Here is a 23,449-nt window from a genome sequence, read left to right on the forward strand (position 1 = left end):
ATGTTTTTTTTTTTTTGCAAATCCAGTTAACACGAAAGGAAAACCTCTCCCTTTTTAACTGACCAGCTTTCCTGGTTTATTTTTTAAAATCAGGCCGTGAGGTCCTGATGGGGGTGCTGGGTGCTTGATTCTTCAACACACCGATGCACACGTCCTGCCTCCTCGATCTACATTCATGTGGCCCACCGTCTCATTTCAGAAGAAGCTGTCCAGCTGATGAATTCAGACAGCTGGCAAGAGCAATCTGCTGGCAAAGCAAAGAGAGGAAAACAGGGGTGTCCATCAGAGAGGAAAGGTGACGACAGGCTCAGAGAATGGGGTGTCTTTTCCAGGTCAGCTGAGGAACAAGCCCAGCATTTGCAAAGACTTTTTCAGTGCCCTCGTCTTGACCTGTAAAATCAGAATTTTCTTTCCAACATACAGTACCTTATATACCCTCTCCCTTATCAAAAACCAGAAAAAACCTCCTCCTCCTCCTCCTCCTCCTCCTCCTCCTCCTCCTCCTTCTCCTCCTCCTTCTCCTCCTCCTCCTCCTCCTCCTCCTCCTCCTCTCCACAAACTACTCTGTCTTCTAGCACTGATGATATTACCAAGTTTGGGTCATGAAACATCTGCAAGAACACAGCCAAGCTCAGAGAGCACCAAGGATCTCCTCCTCCTCCTTCTCCTCCTTCTCCATAGTGTTAGAAGATACTGCTATTGTTGGCCACACTCAGACAGATTCCCCTGGAATTTCTTTGCAGGACCATCCATTTCTGCTTTTTGGGAGATCTCACTGGCGGGTGCTGACAGGCCTGATCTGTTTATAGCAAGCCTGGAAAGGTCAGATAATGATTGAGACCAAAACTGTAGAATACTTCTAGCCTCCGGGGAAGCGAAGCAGAGTAAATTTGCTCCATTTAAAAACTAGGCATCCGTCAGGAGCATCTTTTTCGGTCGTGCTGGGAATTTAGGATCTCACTTCTTCTCTCCAGTTCAGCTTCCCACCACCACCCTCCCCACCCCCCGATTATTGCCTCAGATTCTCTGGACATGCAAGACTGTCAGTTGATAAGCTGGTCTTGTGCAAAGCCATTCAAAACCTTTGCTCTGTGCTGAATGGACTTTGCTTCCAAATAAATGGGGGCAGGATTGCAACCCATTATAAGGCAACAAAGATTTCCCTTACGTGACTGGTGTGTCTTGCACAGAGGTGCACCTGATGTTGCTCAAGCTTGTTGTGGACACCCACATCTTCGGATGTGAAAAGGGCTCCCCTGTGGGTTGATGTCACAAAGAGATAAAAGTGATGTGTATGATGGAATAGACTCTGCTCCATAATTCACTCTTGAAGCTTAAGCCTCTAGTTTGTGAAGCAGCTGAGGCACTTCTACCCCCAAATGTTGTTTGAAGTTATCTCCCATTGGTGGTAGCCAGTCAAAGAAGTTGGGAGATTCTGGGATAAATTCCCCCCCCCGTAAATGAAGACGTAGATGTTGTTATTATATATATAATGTATATAATATAATAATATAATATAATAATAATATAATATAATATAATATAATATAATATAATATAATATAATATAATATAATATAATATAATATAATATAATATAATATAATATAATATAATATAATATAATATAATATAATATAATATAATATAATATAATATAATATACGCTGAGCTTGTCGATCAGAAGGTCGGCAGTTTGGCGGGTCGAATCCCGAGTGCCGCGTAACAGAGTGAGCGCCTGTTACTCATCCCAGCTTCTGCCAACCTAGCAGTTTGAAAGCACATAAAAATGCAAGTAGAAAAATAGGGACCACTCCGGTGGGAAGGTAACAGCGTTCCGTGCGCCTTTGGCGTCTAGTCATGCCAGCCACATGAGCACGGAGACGTCCTCGGACAAACGCTGGCTCTTCGGCTTTGAAACGGAGATGAGCACCGGCCCCTAGAGTCGGAAACGACTAGCACACATGTGCAGGGGAACCTTTACCTTTACCATAATATAATATAATATAATATAATATAATATAATATAATAATATAATATAATATAATATAATATAATATAATATAATATAATATAATATAATATAATATAATATATATAATATAATATAATATAATATAATATAATATAATAAATATAATATAATTAATATAATATAATATAATATAATATAATATAATTAATATAATATAATATAATATAATATAATATAATATAATATAATATAATATAATATAATATAATATAATATAATATAATATAATATAATATAATAAGTTTGAAATGCATATCAGTCTCCCTTTAATTCTTTGTTAGCAATCCAAAAATATTTACACAAATATGAGCTGTCACTACTGTGACCACTGCCTGTGGATGGCCTTGGATTAGGCTGAAACAGGAATAAGATTTGAAGATTTGTCCCATGTTTGGGGCCTAGCAAGGTAATCTAAATATTTAACAAACATTTAACGCATACAGTATCTCCCTTGCTTCTCAGCTAATAAAGAGAGAGAGAGAGAGAGCGCCTGTGGCCTAGGGGTTAGAACAATTGCCTAATGTACAATCAGCCCAGGTTCGAATCTCAGAAGGGTATGGCTGACTGATGAGAACAAATTCTGTAAGTTTGAAATGCATATCAGTCTCCCTTTAATTCTTTGTTAGCAATCCAAAAATATTTACACACACACACACACACACACACACACACACACATTCTTAACAAAATCCAGCTGCATTGAAAATTAAACTGTGGATAAGCAAAATGGCATGAATCACTCCTGGAGGACATTTTTGGCTATTTATAAAATGTGTCTTGGTTCCTTTCTAATTTAGATGAACTGGGTGACGTGAAAGAGACATTGTGAGTGATAGTCAGCTCTTGAAACTGATTATTTGGAAAATGGATATATTGTCTGGAAAATTTGGGGGAGGTGTTAAATGAGGTCACATTATTTTATTTATTAAAGTTATATGCTGCCTATCTCACCGTTGCAGCAACTTTATCCTCCCGGTCAGGAGTGGTAAAATATTTTGGCATACAAAACCTTTCCCATCTTAACTACATTTAACTGGGCTCATGCACTTTTTTAAAAATTTGATCCACCCCCCTTTTATTTAAATTTATAATCCATACTTATCCATCTCTCTCTCTGTGTGTGTGTGTGTGTGTTTGCAGTTAGGTATTCCTAACCCTAACCCTAACCCTCATGCTACTTCAACACTTTTAAAATATATGATTCCTCTGCACAATATTATCCTTAGACTTTGTTAAATCTCTGGGGCAACAAAATTATAGTGAATAAAGTAGACCAGGCAGGAATAATGTGCAAAAGCTTTTTTGGATTGAGTGCTCTCCATTTGAAAGGGTGGCGGTCAAAGCTTTCCTTGTCAAGTTCCAAACACTCTTGGTTTGAAATATTGTTTCTTCCTGTCCAGCAAGGGTCCCATGTTGAAAATGGTCCTGTTTTGAAGTGAAAGCAGATCTTCCCATCTCAAAATATTTCTGGGGTGGTCAGAAGGCTTATGATGCAGTTGTACCAGTTTGCCACCCTGGGTCTAGTTTAACCTGGCTGATCCTTGTTTGAAAGGTGGCTGTGTATCTATCAGTAGACTTCTCCACGCAAGCCCTACTGTATATTTTATCGGTACAGTTTCTGTTTGAGACCCTTCCACTTAGAATCATTTCCCAAATAGGTGGAATGAACTACTTTTCTTCTCAGCCACTCTTAGCACATTTGGAAAACAAGCAGTGGTGGGAAATTATAGTGCTGGCAATGGCAGGGTCTATCAATCTCTGCAAAGAACATTATTGGCATTTCAGCAAATTATCCTCCCTGGAATGTCTTGACTGGTGTGACAAGGAGACTGGTGAAAGATGATTGTGTGTGTGTGGGGGGGGGTATATTGTGCCTCTGAGACCCTCTCGACCCCTGGCAATGACCTGGACTAGTCGCTGCAGTTTTCCTAGTAAGATTTTCAAAAATAGTTTGCCATTTTGTTCTTCCTAGATCGTAGATTGATTGGCCCCTAGTTGGTCACCCAGCTAGGTTTGGAGTTAAGGCAGGAGTTAGCTAGGTTTGGAGTTAAGGCCCTGTGAACCGCCCTGAGTCCCTACCAAGGAGAAGGGTGGTATACAAATTAAATAAAACTTGAAACTTGAAAACTTGAGTAGAACATATGGTGTTCCAGTTTTATTCCTGGTATCTTAACCACTATGTCCACCCAAACATCCATCCATCCATCCATCCAACCACCCAACCACCCGACAGTTTTCATGCTTAAGGCAGAACTAGAATTCACAGTCTTCCAGTTTCTAGCTTGCTACTTTAATTATTACACCTAAACATACGTGCATCTACCCATCCTTTCATCTCTCTCTCTCTCCATCCATCCATCCATCCATCCATCCATCCATCCAATCTGTCTCTGTCTGTCTCTCTGCCTCTCTCTGTCTATCTATCTGTCTGTCTGTCTGTCTGTCTGTCTGTCTGTCTGTCTGTCTGTCTATTTATCTATCTATCTATCTATCTATCTATCTATCTATCTATCTATCTATCTATCTATCTATCTATCTATTTATCCATCCCATCTCTCCATCTGCTTCTTATACGCACGTTTTATTTTTTTATTTTTTTTAATCCAAACAGCACCCTGCTTGGTACCAGCCTTTACATAAGGCAGGGCTGCCTATCTTATTTGAAGACCAGCCCAACGAAGTGTGATAGCCTTTTGCGCCTTCTCTTTCTCCCACTTCACAAGCGATCACGTTGCACATTCTTCTAGAATCACCTACAATGGAAAAAGATGACATGGATAAAAGTGTCATCCCAAGCCGATTGCTGATATTTATCGTCACACAATTCTGACCACAAAGTTTTCTCTTACGGCACTCGACAAATCGGACTAAAGATCTATGAAGGGAGATGAAAGAATGCAGCCACTTTCACTGCAACACATGCCTCTGGCGTGCAGTGTTTTGGCAAGTGAAAATATTTTATTTGTTTGGGCAAGTTTGTTTCCGTAATTCTCCAAGTCCCTAGAAAGAGCCTTCTATTTTAAGTGTCAAAAACCACTTCTTTAGAGTTGATCTATTACTGACGCGTGTTCTTTTTTAAAAAAAAAAAACATTTTTTACTCCTACTTGTTTGCATTCAAAAACTGAAGAATTGCAAATATGTGTGCTACATTACATAAATTAAGTAGTCAGAAAGACAATATCTTACGGCAAGGCAAAATCACATGGTTTGTTCAGTTGGCATCTGGGGCAATCTCCAAATCGGGGTATCCAACCTTGGCGATTTTAAGATCTGTGGAGTTCAACTCTCAGAATTCCTCAGCCAGCCATACTGGTTGAGGAATTCTGGGAGTTGAAGTCCACAAGTTAGATTTGGGGATTGAAACCCCCAATCTCAATTTTTTAACCCCGTTCACAGTGGCTGCCAGAAATTACCCTTTTGCATCACCTTACTGAAAAATAATAATGATTATTTTACCTAAGAAAGTGCAGCCTAACTTCCATTCTTTTTCTCCTGTCATGAGTTTTATGGCAAAGAATGAAATCTGCAATGTAATTTTTTTAAAACAACAACAACCCAACATTAATTTAATTTAAGAGAATCCGTTTCTATCTTTTCCCCTGCTCTTAAGCAGAATCTAATACATGTCACTTTCTCTTGCATTACGAAGGCTGACTAGTCAGTGGTTGTCTACAAAAATTCAGGGCTATTTAAATTTAGGAGTGCAGGCAGATTATAAAAAGCACTTGCAAATTAAATAAAGCTTTTATATTAAAGAGGGAGGAATCTCTGACGTGATTGTTACTGGATAGTAGCCTGTCTATCTCTTTAATTACACTTTGAATAACAGTGCACACCTCAGTTGTTGCATTTTGTTGTTGTTGTTGTTAGTTGCGAAGTCGTGTCCGACCCATCGCGACCCTATGGACAATGTTCCTCCAGGCCTTCCTGTCCTCTACCATCTTCTGGAGTCCATTGTTGCATTTAACCATTTCCAAATGCCAGCTTTTTCCTTAGCTTCTTCACTGGGACTAGTAAAAGAAAGAAGAAATTCTTAGCCTTTACCAAGATCAGCTCAGAATTGTGATTACACCTAAACAGCAACGTCTCTAATGTGAATGTCCAGAAGTGCCATTAGCATTCCAGAGACTTCTGAAGTAGACAGCCAGCATTTTACAGAAAAAAAATAAAAAATAAAAATGGTATTTTGGGCAAAGGGCCAGCAAAAAAAGATAAGCAAAAAAGGTGATCAACCATAACATTGGGGAACATGCTTACAGTATTTCTGCATCACAAGACCTGCAGGGATTAAATATTCTAAACAGATGTGTGGAACAGTGTGCAATGTCCTCACTCAGCATATGTAAGTGTATAATGAGAAGTAAACCTTCTAATTGTTTATTATTTCAGCCATCAACTCAGCCAGGTCATCCTAAAAATCAATCTTTTTTTTAAGTTGCAGAGGAAGAAAAGTGATCTTCTGAGGATCTCCTTAAGACTCTTTGTATTATCTTGAATGTCCGTATAGACGTGATTTTCCAGCTTGGATGTGCTGAATGAGTGAAAAATGCCCAAATTTTATAGCTGCATGAAAATATGGAGACCCGAAATTCTTTTCCATAAGCTGTTTTATATACCAAATAAGCTAGGGCAGTGATGGCAAACCTTTTACAGACCGAGTGCCCAAACTGCAACCCAAAACCCGCTTATGAATCGTCGGGTGCCGGGTGGGCGTAGCCCATTGGGTGGGCGTGGCCCATTGGGTGGGCATGGCCCATTGGGTGGACGTGGCTGTGGCGGTAACGGCAGACTGGGTGGGACTAAAAAGTTCAGTCAATCAATTCCAACTTTGCAAGATTTTTTTTTTCCTGTGAGAAGTTGAAATTGATTGATTGATTGAACCTTTTTTTTTCCACATGGCGGCGGAGGCCTAAAGTGAAAAGGTTTTATAAAACACAGCTGAAGGCCTAGGACTGGGGCGACGGCACGTGTGCCCACAGAGAGGGCTCTGCATGCCGCCTGTGGCACGCGTGCCATAGGTTCGCCACCACTGAGCTAGAGAAAGGGAATCTATCCAGCACAATCCTCAATGGGAAGAAATTCAGCTTAACCAGTTGGGCTACAGTAATCGGAAACATGATAATATTTTTGCCAAAGAAAAGATAGAGTTTTGTGCAGTGTTTTATCTTGGGTAGCTCCTGCAATCCTGATTTTTTTTAATTTTTGTATGTTGTATTTTATTGTATTGCCCTGTACACCACCCTGAGTCCTTCGGGAGAAGGGCGATATAGAAATTAAATAATAATAATTATTATTATTATTATTATTATTATTATTATTATTATTATTATTATTATTATTATTATTATTATTATTATTATTTATGTGTCCCTTTGAAATGTGGTACTGCTTTTGAAAAGAAGAAGAGATTTTAAAAATTATTTTTAATGGAACTGGCAGAAAATGGAAGATAAAAGAAGCTTAGTAAAGTGGTCATTTTTATCATGAATTTCCTAGTGGGTGGTTCCAGGTCAAGCTTTTAAAAATAGGCAACAACTTGCTTTATTGTGACAGTTGTGAAGGCTCCTTCGCAGTCTGTAGAAGTAGCCTGCACTACTCATTCTAACCACTAGGGCTCATGGCTTTAAGCCATTATTTGCCTAATAAGTCACAAAGCTTTTCTAAACATTGCACTAAGCCATAAGCCATAACCTGCAACAAAGGCTTGGCTTCATACAACATACTAAGCCAAGTTTAAACAAACCATGATAAAGTTTAACCTGTTACATAAACTGAGTAATTGTCTGATAAGTATTAATAAGTAAATGGTCACTAGACTTTTGTAAGTTTAATGATGATGTTGAGGTTATCCATTCTGTTGTATTCGACTTGATCAAGTGATTCTATGGGCCAGGACTCTCCCCATCTTTCGATCTTGCACGGCATCTCTGAGTTGAGTTCTTTGCTTTGGCCGGTGTCAACTTTGATAGTGCCCAGCCATTGTGTTCTTTGGTGGCCTGGTTTCCTTTTAACACTAACTCTTCCAAGCCATACTTGCTTTCTCCAATGAGCTAAGTTTAATGCTGGATGTAATCACTGCAAAGATTTCAGTGCGCATTCAATAAATACATTGGCAACTGATCTCTAATGGAATTTGATTGAAGTGTTCTCTGGTTGTCAACAGATAATTGACTTTCATGATAAATGGCAACATTGTGGAACACTTCATAAAGGACAAAATGAGATGTTGAAAGTCTTAGACATTCACATACATGACATGAAAGGCAAACCAGGGGCACTTCCTTCTCCAGCTACAGATCTCTTTGCTATGAGGTTCAAAGCAGTATTTTACTGATATTTTACACGATATTCCATATTTGCTAATGAACATGCAAACCAGCTTTGATTTTTTTTTACTGATTCGCCAAAGGAATACCAGACAACGATATGTAGTAACCAGCCAGCAATTTCCACTTTACGAGTGCCCATTTTTTGCAAGTTCCCCAGATGCATCCAACTCCACAAACTCGCATCGGCAGACTGAAATGGTTCAGCTTACCCATAGATATTTTATTTGATGGCAGCAAGATGCAAGGAAAGTAATTCATTTTAGGAACCATCCTGATCCACCCTTCAGCCAAAGATGGTAGATTGCTGATTAATTGATAGAAAGCAGGTTACTTCTTGAAGCTCTTGCTTCTAGATTGGAACAAGAGCGTGTTGTCCCACTTTCCACAGTCCTCCCAACACAAGCGAACTGGCACTGCCTTATCTGTCACAAGTGCTTTGGAACAATCGCTTACTGTTGATTATCCAAGTGTTCTTTGTGCTGGTCCCAGTCCCGTGCTTTGGGCTTCCTTAGAAACAGATAGTGGGAATCAATCAGGATCTAATTTTAGCAAGTTATTCTCTTTGCTTAAAGTGTGTTCTCTTCAGCTACTTTCCAGTTTGCTTTTTCTGACCAGCGTTAATCACTTTTCTGGATGTTTCAGCTCTTGTGGACTTTGTCAAAATGCTGAGAAGGCATCACAATGTCCCAGGGACCCTGGAAAAAATTTAAGGGAGGGGGAAGACTATTATTTACTTGGAGATTATCCTGCTGAATCTGAAGCTTGGGATAGATGAGGTGATGTTTTCATCTTTGAACCAAGCCAAGCTTTTTCAGTATCACGAATTCAAGAGAAATGTTGCTAGCCTATATGGCTATCAGATTTGGGCCTCGAGATTCTCTAATGCTGTTCTGCCGTATAGTGACCATCAGGAGTTTTGCAATCTCGATTAAATAACCCATCTGAGCACCGTTAATGAAACCGCCTACCTGAGCAGGAATTATGGTGAATAATTCCTTTCAGGAGCTGTTGAGTTTGATATGTGTCAAACGTATCTTACACCGAGAGTTTCAGAGTCTACAGCAACCCAGGAATAGATAAAGACATGAAAGTTGCTGTACTACAACATGTTTTGGGTTTTTTTCCTTGAGAGTCTGGAAGCCTATATTTAGAACGTGCATATAAGGAATTTAGATCTCACGCTAGAAGGAAATGGGCAGTGATTGCAAAACTGAGATTTTGTAGAGATTCCTCTGAAAAGAGGTTGGCAACTCACCACAGCTAGAATGCAATGCCTGTTCTGAAAAAGTATTTGGGATTTGCATCCTTTGGGATTGATTCATGGGTACGGTCAAGGATGGTGAAGCTTCTTATCTTGACTTTCTCTTCCTCCAGTTTCATAGGAGGAATCATGATGAAAGTTAGGTGAATGAAAAGACATGAAGTTCAGGGGACATGATTTTTCAGTTTGATTGTATTAGTTCTACACTGATTAGTCAATTTCTATATTGAAATCCATGTGACTACCCCCCCCCTCCTCCTCCTCCTCCTCCTCCTCCTCCTCTTCTTCTTCTTCTTCTTCTTCTTCTTCTTCTTCTTCTTCTTCTTCTTCTTCTTCTTCTTCTTTCTCCTTCTACTTCTTCTCCTCCACCTCCTCCTCTCCTTCTCCTTCTCCTTCTCCTTCTTCTTCTCCTGCTCCTCCTGCTCCTTCTTCTCCTTCTTCTCCTTCTTCTCCTTCTTCTCCTTCTTCTCCTTCTCCTCCTCCTCTTCCTCCTCCTCCTCCTCCTCCTCCTCCTCCTCTTCTTCTTCTTCTTCTTCTTCTTCTTCTTCTTCTTCTTCTTCTTCTTCTTCTTCTTCTTCTTCTTCTTCTTCTTCTTCTTCTTCTTCTTCTTTCTCCTTCTCCTTCTTCTCCTCCACCTCCTCCTCTCCTTCTCCTTCTCCTTCTCCTTCTTCTTCTCCTGCTCCTCCTGCTCCTTCTTCTCCTTCTTCTCCTTCTTCTCCTTCTCCTCCTCCTCTTCCTCCTCCTCCTCCTCCTCCTCCTCTTCTTCTTCTTCTTCTTCTTCTTCTTCTTCTCCTTCTTCTTCTTCTCCTTCTTCTTCTTCTTCTTCTTCTTCTTCTTCTTCTTCTTCTCCTTCTTCTCCTCCTTCTCCTTCTCCTTCTCCTGCTCCTCCTGCTCCTTCTTCTCCTTCTCCTCCTCCTCCTTCTGCTTCTTCTCCTGCTCCTCCTCCTCCTCCTCCCCAAAGGTTCAGCAATGAATCTTCATCCTTCATAAGTACGAGCAGGTGTGAATCAGCCCACATCAGCTTTCCTGAATTTGAATACATCAGCAAGTCGGAATAGTTAACATTATTCAGACAAGATGGACAGCAATGTTTCAAGATGTGAGCAGTATATATTCTTAGAGGGAGGGAGGGAGGGAGGGAGGCTCTCTCTCCCTTTTTCAAAGACTCTGTGAGAGTTGTGCTCACACATCACTGCTTCTCTTGATAAGTAAACATAGCTATGAAGCCAGGAGAACCTTTTATGTCTGAAGGATTATGTTAGATGAGCCCTATTTTGACCACATAAATTATTGTTTCTGAATACCATTTTTTGTTAGATTTATGAACTCTTGACAGACTCTACTAGGGCTGTATGTTAGATGGAGAAGTTAAAACATAAAATGAAACTGAAGGTGATGGAAAACCATTCTTGTATCATTGCTGAGAACTGTGTGTGTGAGTGTGTCTCTGAAGTTGCCAGAAGCCAAGCTGGAGACAGCTGAACCCTAATTAGATTGCTCCTTCCAGCAATATTTGGAAGTTGTCATTTGTCTCAGCTTGTTTTTTTTTCCCTTTTCATCCCCATCTCAAAGTTGGGTGACCTGGATGATGTATTTGCACAGCTTGTCGTCAAGTATCAAGAGCTGACTGCATTATGCATGGAGGGTTTGATTGTTTAAACAGAGGACCATATTTCAAAAGGAGCAGATCTGTATCGTAAGAAAAATTGGCTTCCTCTGTTGGCTCATTCAACATAACTAAGGCATATTCAGGGATTGCCATAGAAGATGACTACAACTGTTCAATTAGAAGCCACAACTATGTGATCCAAACCCTACCACCTTTTCACATACGTCGAGAGGCATGTCAAAAGGGTAGGGTTTTAGGCTCTCTTGCTTGAAGTCCTGCCTCTTTTCACACGCATCACATATGAGGCACACGTAAAAAGGAGAAGGGTCTTTGATCACTGTCACCATTCTTGTTTTAAATGCCTGCAAAATCTTTTGGGTGCAGAGACCCTGCCATTCATCACAAGTGTCTCTGTGTGTACCGAAATGTGTCTAAGCAAGGGAGAGCAAAGTTGTAAAACTGAAGGTTCAAGTGTAATAAGCTATAATAGATACAAGCCCTTACTTAAGCCAGGGAACCCTTGTTGATAGAAACATGAGTTTTCTTCAAAGCACAATCCACTCAGAAATTCTCCTCTGCAATTATCAGTGGATGTATGGATATTTATTTAATTCAGTTTACCTGGTACTCTATCTCATATAACCTACTGTAAACATACTGGTCAGGATGGACCAAAGTTGATCCCGTGGGTCATGGTTCTCCGACATCAAAATATATTTTGTCCATGAAAGCTACGCTTGCTAACTCAGATCCTGTTTGTTTACTGAAACTATTAGCTATGCACACACCGTAACACAGGGGTCTTCAAACTTGGCCCTTTTATGACTTGTGGACTTCAACTCCCAGAATTCCTCAGCCAGATGCCTGGCTGAGGAATTTTGGGACTTGAAGTCCACAAGTCATAAAAGGGCCAAGTTTGAAGACCCCTGCCGTAACACATAAGTTTGAAGACCCCGCTCGTGTAAACACATCCTTTGACTTGAACTGAGCACCTATTTCAAAAAACTAGAAGAGCGATGAATGTGAAGGACGTGTGGAGTAGATTGTGGCTATTCCATTTGTGTGTGTGTGTGTGTGTGTGTGTGTGTGTGTGTAACCATCAGTTTAATACAGTTTAAGACTTCCCAAAAGCATAATTATTAGCAGGAATTGAGAAAGGCAGGGTCATGAAATGGATTTTCACTGTAAAATGCATCGATTTCTTGAGTTCATCTATCGTTCTGAAACAGGTTATGACAGAAGCGTAGCTCAGGGTCGGTGTGCAGGGCTGTTTTGAGGTTTCTGAGGTGGGTTTTTAATTCCAGATATTTTATTATCACAGTAGGGAATGTCACACATGCAGGAGATGTGAAGAAGTGAGATTCATTGGTGGGCAAATGATAAGGGTAGATCTTTGTATTAAATCGGTTATGCTCGGGGAGAGACTTTGTGGAATTAGAGAGCTCCGCGTCTTTGGTTACATCTTTTGACAGATCCATAAATAGGTTTACGTGTTGGCTGATGGCCACTTGGTCAGAGTGAATTCTCTTGCATTTTTGAGTCTGGCTTATTCCAAAACCTCCACTGTTTCCCCGTGGAAGCTATGTCCTGTCTTGTCTATGTGGCGGGAGATTAGTGATTGAGCATTGTGTCTTTCAGCCCCTGGTTGATACGTATATTTTATTTTGACTCCTATTTTGTCTTCTTTTGATTTGGGGCCTTGCAAATATATATATATATATGTATATATATAGGGACGCGGTGGCGCAGTGGGTTAGGACGCTGAGCCTGTCGATCAGAAGGTCAGCAGTTTGGCAGGTCGAATCCCGAGTGCCACGTAACAGAGTGAGCGCCTGTTACTCATCCCAGCTTCTGCCAACCTAGCAGTTCAAAAGCACGTAAAAATGCAAGTAGAAAAATAGGGACCACTACAATGGGAAGGTAACAGCATTCTGTGCACCTTTGGTGTCTAGTCATGCCGGCCACATGACCACGCAGACGTCCTCGGACAAGTGCTGGCTCTTCGGCTTTGAAACCGAGATGAGCACCGGCCCCTAGAGTCGGAAATGACTAGCATGCATGTGTGTGGGAACCTTTACCTTATACCTATATATATATATATATATATATATATATGTGTGTGTGTGTGTGTGTGTGTGTGTGTGTGTGTGTGTGTGTGTGTGTGTATTTGTCAAGGCTTTTGAATGCACCTTGCTAATTAACTCTTTCTTTCCTGCTTTGGCCTAACCCAAGGCTATCCACAGGATATAGTCAACTTGTGACAGCTCATTATTTGTGTAAATTATGTAAATTATGCTGAGGAATTCTGGGAGCTGAAGTCCACAAGTCTTAAAGTCGCCAAGGTTGCAGACCCCTGCTCCAGGGGATGTGAATCCAGACCTGGGTGGCATATATTCTTGACCTTCTCTTCTTCTCTCTTTAACAGATCACCCCTGGAAGCAAGGCAGCCCAGTCTCAGATGAGCCAGGGGGATATGGTGGTAGCCATCGACGGCGTCAACACAGATGGCCTGACCCACCTAGAGGCCCAGAATATGATCAAATCAGCAAACTACAACCTGAATCTCACTCTTCAAAAGTATGCAAGATAAGTTACTCTCCACACAAGAATTCAATGCTTGCTTGCTTTCACTCTGCAAGGGAGCTGAAAAGTTCCACCTGAAATGTTTTGGGCCCCATCATACTGTCCAGAAGCAAGCTGACCAACCCTCTCAGAGACAGACCTGTTTTGTGATATCGAAAAGGCACCTTTCGATCTTTCTTTGGCCGGCCCTTAAGTGAACTGATCTATTAGTAAAAGGTGTGCCCGGTAATCTCAGTATAGGAGAATGAGGTCGGTCCTTGGGGAAACGGGTTCAAAAGCTCCACAGATCTTGGTTGCAAACACCCATATGGCTGGATGATTTCAGCCAGATTTTTGTGCTTTGCAGTGCAGTGCAGTATTACATAACTTTACCAATAATAATAATAATAATAATAATAATAATAATAATAATAATAATAATAATAATAATAGAGTTGGAATGGACCTTGGAGGTCATCTAGTCCAACCCCCTGCTCAGGAAGGAAACCCTACACCATTTCGAACGAAGGGCTGTCCAGTCTCTTCTTAAAAACTTCCAGTGTTGGAGCATTCATCGCTTTTGGAGGCAGGTTGTTCCACTGGTTAATTGTTCTAACTGTCAGGAAGTTTCTCCTTAGTTCCAGGTTGCTTCTCTCCTTGATTAATTTCCATCCGTTGCTTCTTGTCCTGCCTTCGGGCGCTTTGGAGAATTGCTTGACTCCCTCTTCTTTGGGGTAGCCCCTGAGATATTGGAAGACTGCTATCATGTCACCCCTGACCCTTCTCTTCATTAAACTACACATACCCAATTCCAGCAACCGTTCCCTATATGTTTTAGCCTCTAGTCCCCTAATCATCTTTGTTGCTCTTCTCTGGACTTTTTCTAGAGTCTCAACATCTTTTTTACATCTTGGTGACCAAAACAGTCCAGGTTCATGTAGCCTTAATGATAAGAATGAAGAACCATTTTTTTGTCCAAGTCTGCATTCCACCATTCAGAATGTCCACATCTCAGCAGACAACACCACCAAATCCAAAACTGTGTGGAGCCACCCTGAGACAAATTCAAGGATTAGGACAGGTTGGCTCGGAAGATTTGGTTGCCTCCTGAGGTCTGAAGTTCTCCATCTCTGGTGTCTCAAGTAAGAGACTTCCAAAAGATGGGATGCTTGTTTTGTTTCCTCCTAAAGTTAATTCCTGAGCAGGATTCTCTGGTAGTAGAAAATTGACTTAAATACACAGCTAAAGGTAAAGGTAAAGGTTCCCCCGCACATGCGTGCTAGTCGTTTCCAACTCTAGGGGCCGGTGCTCATCTCCATTTCAAAGCCGAAGAGCCAGCGCTTGTCCGATGACGTCTCCTTGGTCATGTGGCTGGCATGACTAGACGCCAAAGGCGCACGGAACGCTGTTACCTTCCCACCGGAGTGGTCCCTATTTTTCTACTTGCATTTTTACGTGCTTTCGAACTGCTAGGTTGGCAGAAACTGGGACGAGTAACAGGCGCTCACTCTGTTATGTGGCACTCGGGATTCGACCCGCCAAACTACCGACCTTCTGATCGACAAGCTCAGCGTCCTAACCCACTGAGCCACCGCGTCCCTTTTAAATGCACAGCTGGAGTGGTTCAAATGAAGATCAGATATAGGTATTTTAGACTCCCCCCCTCAGTTTAGGAAGATTGAGGTGCGTCTATTAAAAAAGCACATAAAAATTCAGTGAAAGGTACTTGGCAACAAGGTCTCCTTCACCCTGAATGGGGAGAAAAAAGTGGAGAAATATGAGGCCCACTTTTATTAGATCTAAGATGTAGACTTCTGCTGCTGCCAGAGACAAATGCTTATCCCAGATTGCTCCTTGGAGCAATGACATTTTCTTTATCAGTTCTGACTCTGACAGTTTCATGGGGATTATTTACAATATGGTAGCTTCTATAGAATTTGGAACTTCTTTTTATTAGCCTAGCTTGCTTCTCAAATTTGCTGAATTGAAAACTCAATGGGCCAGCTGTTCTTGCTTTTCGAAAGCTATTGCTACTGTAGCAGCATCAAAACTGGTGTTTGCATGGGGGGAGATGGTTAATTTTTTTTACATCTATTTATATAGAAATAAATATTGATTAAAAGCTTTTTTAAAAAAAACCGAGACCCTCAAGCAGAAACATTTCTAATCATTAGGGCTGCAAAATTCTAAGCAACCACTAGAAGGCAACAAGGCCAATTTTCTACATGTTCCTTTCCTGCCATCTAGTGGCTGTTTAAAGTTTTACAGGCCTGGTTACCTTATTATAATGCTTCTCAGCATGGCGCCATTTGTAAAAAAAAAGAAAATCAAAATAATACAGTAAGTAGTGCTTTGTTTAGACCTGGGCCTTCCTTCTCTCCCAAAATTACAAAGCTAAATGGAGAGTGTTTAGTGGGGCTGGTAGGTGAAATCAAAGAAATGGAACTAAAATTAAGTATATAAAAAAACAAACAATGACAAAAGATACAGAATAATGGCCCTTATATTTACACTGAAGATACTGAAGTGATGGAAATCTTCTGGCTTTAACTGTCAGCTTGCCATAAATAGAAAACAAGTATCATATGACTTGCCAACCCTACCTACAGCTGATCAATTGTCTTCTCCATCTTATAAGTCTTTTAAACACACTGGATCAAAATATACTAGAACTGCATTGACGTAAGTGTCCCTATTAGATTGCGAGAACAGTTTGGTGGTTAGGACATTAATACAGAAGGTTGAGTATGAATGATCTCTGTTTTGCATAGACTCTTGGAGCCGATATATTTTTATTGTGTTTCAAGTGTCAAGGAATGGTTAATTAAGCATGAGAGATGTTTCTGTCACAGCCATGGCTCAACCGTTATGTTAAAGAAGTTGTAAAAGAGTTACCGATGAAATAGCTACAGCAAACCTGTGATAATTTCCATGGCTCTCAAACCATGGAAAAATTCCAACATGGTCCACCATTGAAGTAGGAAACAAACTACTCCCAACAACAACAAAGACTGACTATGTTCAACGGATTGGCTTAACAACAGATCCAGCATCTGTTGCCCTTTCAGACCTAAGGCATTTGCTTAGCACCCCTTTCTAAATCCACATAAATTATGATGTGTTGTGGCATTCAAAATCATAAGTGAAGGAAAGACTTATTTGTTATTTGTTAGATTTTTATTCCACCTTTACTACATTATGGGTAACTCTTGATTTAACAGTTTTGAAAGGTTATCTTCCTTGTTGTGATGGTGAATCTTGTTAATCCTTCAAATGTTAGTGAATATACAGTAAATGACAGAATTTGATGAGTGGGGGGAAAAAGTGTTCCAAGTCAGCTGAGAAGTGAGTAAGAAATAATTTCTTTCTAATTCTAGCACCTTGAAATTGATTCAACCATTGGCAGATAGAATATCTGGTGGGTTTTTTGCAGGCTTTAAGTAGGTTTGTTCAGCGGAGGAATCTTGATAAGGCCAACAAGTTCGTGATTGGTATCTATTAAATAGCAATGAAGGATACTATCTATGTAACTGTCCTTTGCATTGCTATGGATTTGCCAGCACATTGAACAGAATACATGTTAACGTGCTAGGTCTAACTTGTGTACCACAGGATGGTTCTCAAAAGCATTTGTCCAGACAGTGAAGGCTGTGCGGATAATCAATTCAATACTCAATTCAAATATGAAGTTCAAAAGTGGCTTGGTTGAGCCATTCCCTGAAGTTCAACCTTATCATATTTGTTTGATGGCTGTAGTCCAGGGGTAGGCAACCTTGTCTCTTTTATGACTTGTGGACTTCAACTCCCAGAATTCCTGAGCCAGCCATGCTGAGGGGAAAGGGAGAGGTTTCCATGCTGAGCCATGCCGGCTCAGGAATTCTGGGCGTTGAAGTCCACGAGTCACGAAGGGGCCATAGTTCCCCCACGCTGGCTCAGGAATTCTGGGAGTTGAAGTCCACGCGTCATAAAAGAGACAAGGTTGACTACCCCTGCTCTAGTCAGACTGGATCTCCTTGAAACACTTGGTTAAGTCTGTGTAGATGTTCACATGCGTACACCAATACACCCATCCTATTACAATCCATCTTATGCTCTTTGTGAACTATGGTTTTGGAAACCAGCCATTACTATATTCACTAAGTTATGCTTAAGCAAACCATGGTTTAGCATGACATACACACCACGCTGGGGCACTGTATGCACAATGATTCCATTTGGAGGCCATTTAATTCACCCTGGACTTCATTGCTGTTCTTCGGAGTGGTGTTGTGATGCACAGGGTATTCCACAGGCACTGCTGGGAAGTGGATGTGGTCTTCCCCTTGCTCAGAAGGATCCCATAGAAGACTTGTTACAGAGAAGGCCTCTATGAAATGAGAAAGGCAGCCTCTAAAACCTTGGCATCTGCTTCACTACATCTGAGTGATAGGGTGGATTTGTCTCAGTAGACCCTTAAAAGAAGATGGAGTAGGTGTAACACGGGAGGTGCAAATTTATTTCTAAAGCGAGCCTCTTTATTTGTAAGAGGAGAGAACATTGGAAAATCCTGGAATCAGACATCAAAGCATTAGCAAGCAAGCCATTCTTTCTCATTCCATCTATGAATATGCGGACAATATCAATTGCCTCTTCGGGTTAATTGGCGTTTGAAATAAAGGGAAGGGAAGAAAGAGGAATGGAGTAAGGCTTTGCCAAGAAGCTGCAATGTACTTTTTCCTTTCTGAATTCCCTGAACCTTGACAACTGTTTTTTCAGTGGAAACACCTGTGTAGTAGAGAGAGTTTACAGACATTGCCGTGTGCTGCAAGCTATGTTAATGTCATGATCATGTCATGCCTTCCCCCCATATCTGCCTGCCTCTACAGCTCAGAACCCAGGATCAGAAGAGGCCCAATTTAGCACCAGTCCTTAACTCCAACTAGGAGCATCCACAGGGTATGGGCAAAAACCAGTCAAAATAGCAGTTGCAATGGTGCAGTCAAAGAAACGTTTAGACTCTACCCTGTAGACATCCTGACTGTAAAACAAGAAAGATAAACATTGCAATGTTCATTCAACCTTAATATATTCCTCATTTCTAGTTTGCCTATTTTATTTTATTTTGAATTCAGAAGCCTCTGAGAAATAGCTTTGTCCAGTTTTGTCTTGGTGCCCTAGCCTGTTGGCTTAGTACAGTTAGAAGGTCTAAATGTGAAATTAAGCAGACCATTGTTGGGTGAGCAGCCAACATCATGACCCAGTCGAAGGAAAGAAGAAGTAGATAATGATGGACATTGGCCTGGTGTGTTATTTCTTCCAACCAATGAAGTTGTGTTGAAAGTTCCATGGCCTTGCAGAAAATTGAATTTAAAGAAATGTTGTTCCTTAGACCTCACCTTCTCTTCTCCTTGTTTTCATGCAACTTAAGGCTCCGGCTTCATGTGTATGTTTGTACTGATATGGAACTCTTCTTATTTCCAATTTCAAAATTCCTGTGTTGTTTGGGAGAAGGAGATGAATGGATGAAAGGATCTAAGCACACGTGCCCAGATTTGAAAGGGGGGGGAAATGGATGATTCATTAGTAAAACTAGAAGGCCGATGCAAAGATTAAAGCCCGTGTTGGCAGTGGTATATAATAAATTGCTTTAAAAAATGTGCTCAATAACCAATTTTTTCTTGTGTTCTTGCCAGATCAAAACGTCCAATTCCGATACCAACAAGCACCCCAAGGATTGATTCTCCCATGCCTGTGATCCCTCATCAAAAGGTAGATGTCTAATAGCTTCTTTTGTTTATGTTGCATTTCTGAATATAAAGGTTTTCTTCAGGGAGACCTCTGAGTGGGAGACATTAAAGTCACAATATTGTAATGTATCACATGGCAAAGATTACTTTGCCCTTCTAAATGAACAGAATTGTAGTCCATCTCTTCTCTTCCTCCTACTTGCAATAATGTGTCCTCAGACTTCACAAGAGTTCCCATCTCTGAGTGTTACACTCATTGTCTAAAACAGGGGTAGGCAACCTTGGCTCTTTTATGACTTGTGGACTTCAACTCCCAGAATTCCTGAGCCAGCATGGCTCAGCTTGGAAACTTCTCCCTTTCCCCTCAGCATGGCTGGCTCAGGAATTCTGGGAGTTGAGGTCCATGAGTCATAAAAGAGCCAAGGTTGCCTACCTCTGGCCTAGGCCATCCTTGGCATCTCTATGCCTCATGGACTTCAACTCCCAGAATTCCTGAGCCGGCATGGCTCAGCTTGGAAACCTCTCCCTTTCCCCTCAGCGTGGCTGGCTCAGGAATTCTGGGAGTTGAAGTCCACGAGTCATAAAAGAGCCAAGGTTGCCTACCCCTGGTCTACAAGTTCTGGATGTCTTTGCTAGTTGTTGTATTGACTGTAGCTTCTTCTAATATTTGGAGGAGGAGGAACTCAAGGAGAAAAAGAGAGATAAGTCAATTATGGAAACAAACTCAAGCTTTAGGTGTAATGTTTGGACAACGGAGCCTGTTGAATTGCTGAACTTTTTCTTGTTTCCCCATCTCTGCCCTGGGTGAAAGACCAAAATGGGAGAAGTTGAAAACTCTTATTCGCTCTGGCTTTAAGAGAGTGAATTCTCCTTAAAAGTATCTCAGAGACTTTACAGCTTGTATCCTTTCACAATATTTTGGCAAACTGTCTCTGGAGATTCTTAACCATTCTCAGTCGTTGTCCCAAAGGTGCTTTTTCCTAAAGGAAACTGGATTTTCTTGGGTTTTTTTTTCCTTTGAAAACATTTTGCTTCTCATCCAAGAAGTTTCTTCATTTCTAATTGAAGAACTGAAGAAACATAGAATTGAAGAGGCTTCTTGGATGAGAAGCAAAACATTTTCAAAGAAAAAAAAATAACCAATGAAGTCTAGTTACCTTTTGGGGGGAAAAAAGGATTTCTGGGACCTTTTGGCAAATTCTACCAGAACAAATTATTTAAACAGATGATTGCCTTGAGTAAGTAGAATAGATATGAGGGTTAGGGTTAGATATATTTCAGATTGTTTCTATTGCACAAAGTGAAGAAGAGATGGAATTATGTTACCTGGTTTGGGTAATAAAACATCTGCAAGAAACCAAGAAAGCTCAGAGAGCACCAAGGACACACACACACACACACACACACACACACACACACATACCGATGGAACTTTTCTAGAAAGCTGAAATTAATACAGTCCTTTCGATTCTGTCTAAGTTAATCTGATAGCCATTGAATGTTGGTAACGTGGACTGATTTTGCACGATAAATCATCTCGTGCTCCATCTCTGCTTGGGTTTTGGAATCGTGGGATTCCTCCTTTCTCACCTAAATCCCGAAGAAGGATTCATTTATTTGCTATTGACCCCTTAGCTAGGCATTTCTGGGAATCTTCTTGCTCGATCGTCCAGGTAAGTATATCCTTCAGTAAATCACTGAAGTAATTCAGTACGTACGAAGTAATAACAAGGCCAAGCAAAGAAGGGAGACTTCTTAGCATTAAAATGCATAAGGCGAAGAGGGTAGGGATTATATTTAAAGCCAGCATTTCTAATGACAACTCTAGAAGAGAGTTGATGAAATCTTTCTTTGAAAACTTGACCAGAGCAAGGAAGCTATGAGTTCACTTCTGACTTTCATAACTAGCAGCAGGAGTAATCAGGCTGTTTTCAGAGACAAGATAACCTTCAACTTATCTGGCCACCATCCTCTGAGTTTCTTCTTATACAAAAGACCCTCGGAGTGAGCAATCGAATAGATAGGTTCTCTGGCTCAGAGATACAAGCAATGAGATAAAATGAACATTTACCATTTGTTTTAAAGACTTTTAAAAGGCCGAAGATGAGACAGGAGGCTGAAAAGATGTCTCCTGTCTTTTTTTAAAAAAATATTATTTAAGTCAGCACAGAGAGAAACTTAATTCCAGCATTCAGAATTCTCCATGAATCTAAACGTTGGGAATTTATAAGAATTGTTAGGTTGATGGATCCACCTATAGTTCAATGTCTGAGGAGCTAGCTGCCAGTAAGAAGAGGGGGTCAGCTTATTTTACCAAACACCAGAAGGCAAAACGAGAAACAATGGATGGAAATTAACTAACCAAGGAGAGAACCAAGCTAAAACTAAGGAGAAACTTCCTGACAGTGAGGACAATTAACCGGGGGAAACAACTTGCCTTCAGAAGTTGTGGGTGCTCCATTACTGGAGGTTTTTAAGAAAAGATTGGAGATCCATTAGTCTGAGACGGTATAGGATCTCCCGCTTGAGCAGGGGTTGGACTAGAAGACCTCCAAGGTCTGTTCCAACTCCAGTAATGATGATGCTATAAACGTGAATTCTTCCTGCAGTGTATTGGTGCTTGGCAGCTTGGAATTCACCCTTGGGAACCTTTTCATCATGAACAGGGACCAGATGACCAGTGATGGAGAGGACATCTGATCATAATTTCTATCTCCTTGGCCAAGGGGTAAAGAAAGATTGGGAGAAAGCAGGGCAGAATTACTGACTCAGAATCAAGATTCCCGTGTTGTAGATCAGGATCTTCAAACCCGCCCCACCCCCCCACCCCGTCCGTGGGCCGGCACCGGTCCGCAGCATCTCAGCAAGCGGCCCGTACAAACAAGGAAAGCTCCATCCTCGGGATGCAGGCGGTATTCAAAGCCACACACCCGTCTGGTCCACAGAAAAATTTTTCTCCATGGCACCGGTCCCTGGTGCCCGAAAGGTTGGGGGACCTCTGTTGTAGATGACCCTCTTTCATTTATTTGCTCGAGTCAAAGCAATGTCCCGGGCAGGGACTATTAATTCTTTGCAGCCTTTTCTGCTCGCTGTCTTTAATGGCCTTGATCAGCATGAACTTTGCCAGCAGCCTTTATAGCTGGAACTAATTATATACAGACCGGCTATAAACACGTTCGTTCGCCCTTCTCTTCCTCGTTGCATTGCGTTGTCCCGTGTGCAAATGCTGTCCAGCCATCCAAATTCCTTGAAGCGTCCACTGTCCTGCCTGGCCAAACAACCTGGCAGTCACGGTGGATGGCCTGTTACATAAGTAATAATTGCAGCTGTTTGTAGAAGATTTATTAACGTCCCTCTTCGGGAAGAGGCGAAGTTAATATTTTTTGCCTGACTAATGCAAAGTCCATTGAAGTGGCTTATTTGTTTGGATGCAAGCGCCTAATACAAGTAGACCTCGACTTACAAAGACAGTGGGAGCCCAACGTTTCCGTTGCTAAGCGAGACGCTCGTTGAGTTTTGCCCCAGCTTACGACCTTTCTTGCCACCGTGGTTAAGTGAATCCCTGCGGTCATTAACTGAATCCGGCTTCCCCCATTGGCTTTGCTTGTCAGAAGGTCGCAAAAGGGGATCACATGACCCTGGGACACCTGCAACCGTCATAAGTACATGCCAGTTGCCGAGCAGCTGAATGTGGATCACGTGAGCACAGAGATGCTGCGAGTGTGAAAAAGGGTCATAAGCCACATTTTTCAGTGCTGTTGTAACAGTAAACAAACTGCTGCTGTAAGTCAAGGGCTATCTGTATGTAAAGTTGCCAACCAGGCTACAAGTCCAACAATATATCCACACCAAGGGATTGCCCCTGGTGTTCCAAACGGCAATGTATTCCAGATTTTCTTTGGAATGGATTTACCCTCTTTGGATT

General features: G+C 41.2%; 1 protein-coding gene across 1 annotated transcript in view; it reads left to right on the plus strand.

Moving 5' to 3' along the window:
- The window catches only part of LDB3 (LIM domain binding 3), a 74,386-nt gene that overhangs the window by 18,526 nt on the left and 32,411 nt on the right, over positions 1-23,449 (plus strand). Inside the window, exons 3-4 of the mRNA XM_083364265.1 lie at positions 13,662-13,813; positions 19,471-19,546. Coding sequence (XP_083220391.1) covers positions 13,662-13,813; positions 19,471-19,546 — 228 coding nt within the window. The remainder of the gene's footprint in view (positions 1-13,661; positions 13,814-19,470; positions 19,547-23,449) is intronic.

The sequence above is a fragment of the Vipera ursinii genome (genome assembly GCF_947247035.1).
Source record: "Vipera ursinii genome assembly, chromosome: 5".
Classification (NCBI taxonomy): Eukaryota; Metazoa; Chordata; class Lepidosauria; order Squamata; family Viperidae; genus Vipera; species Vipera ursinii.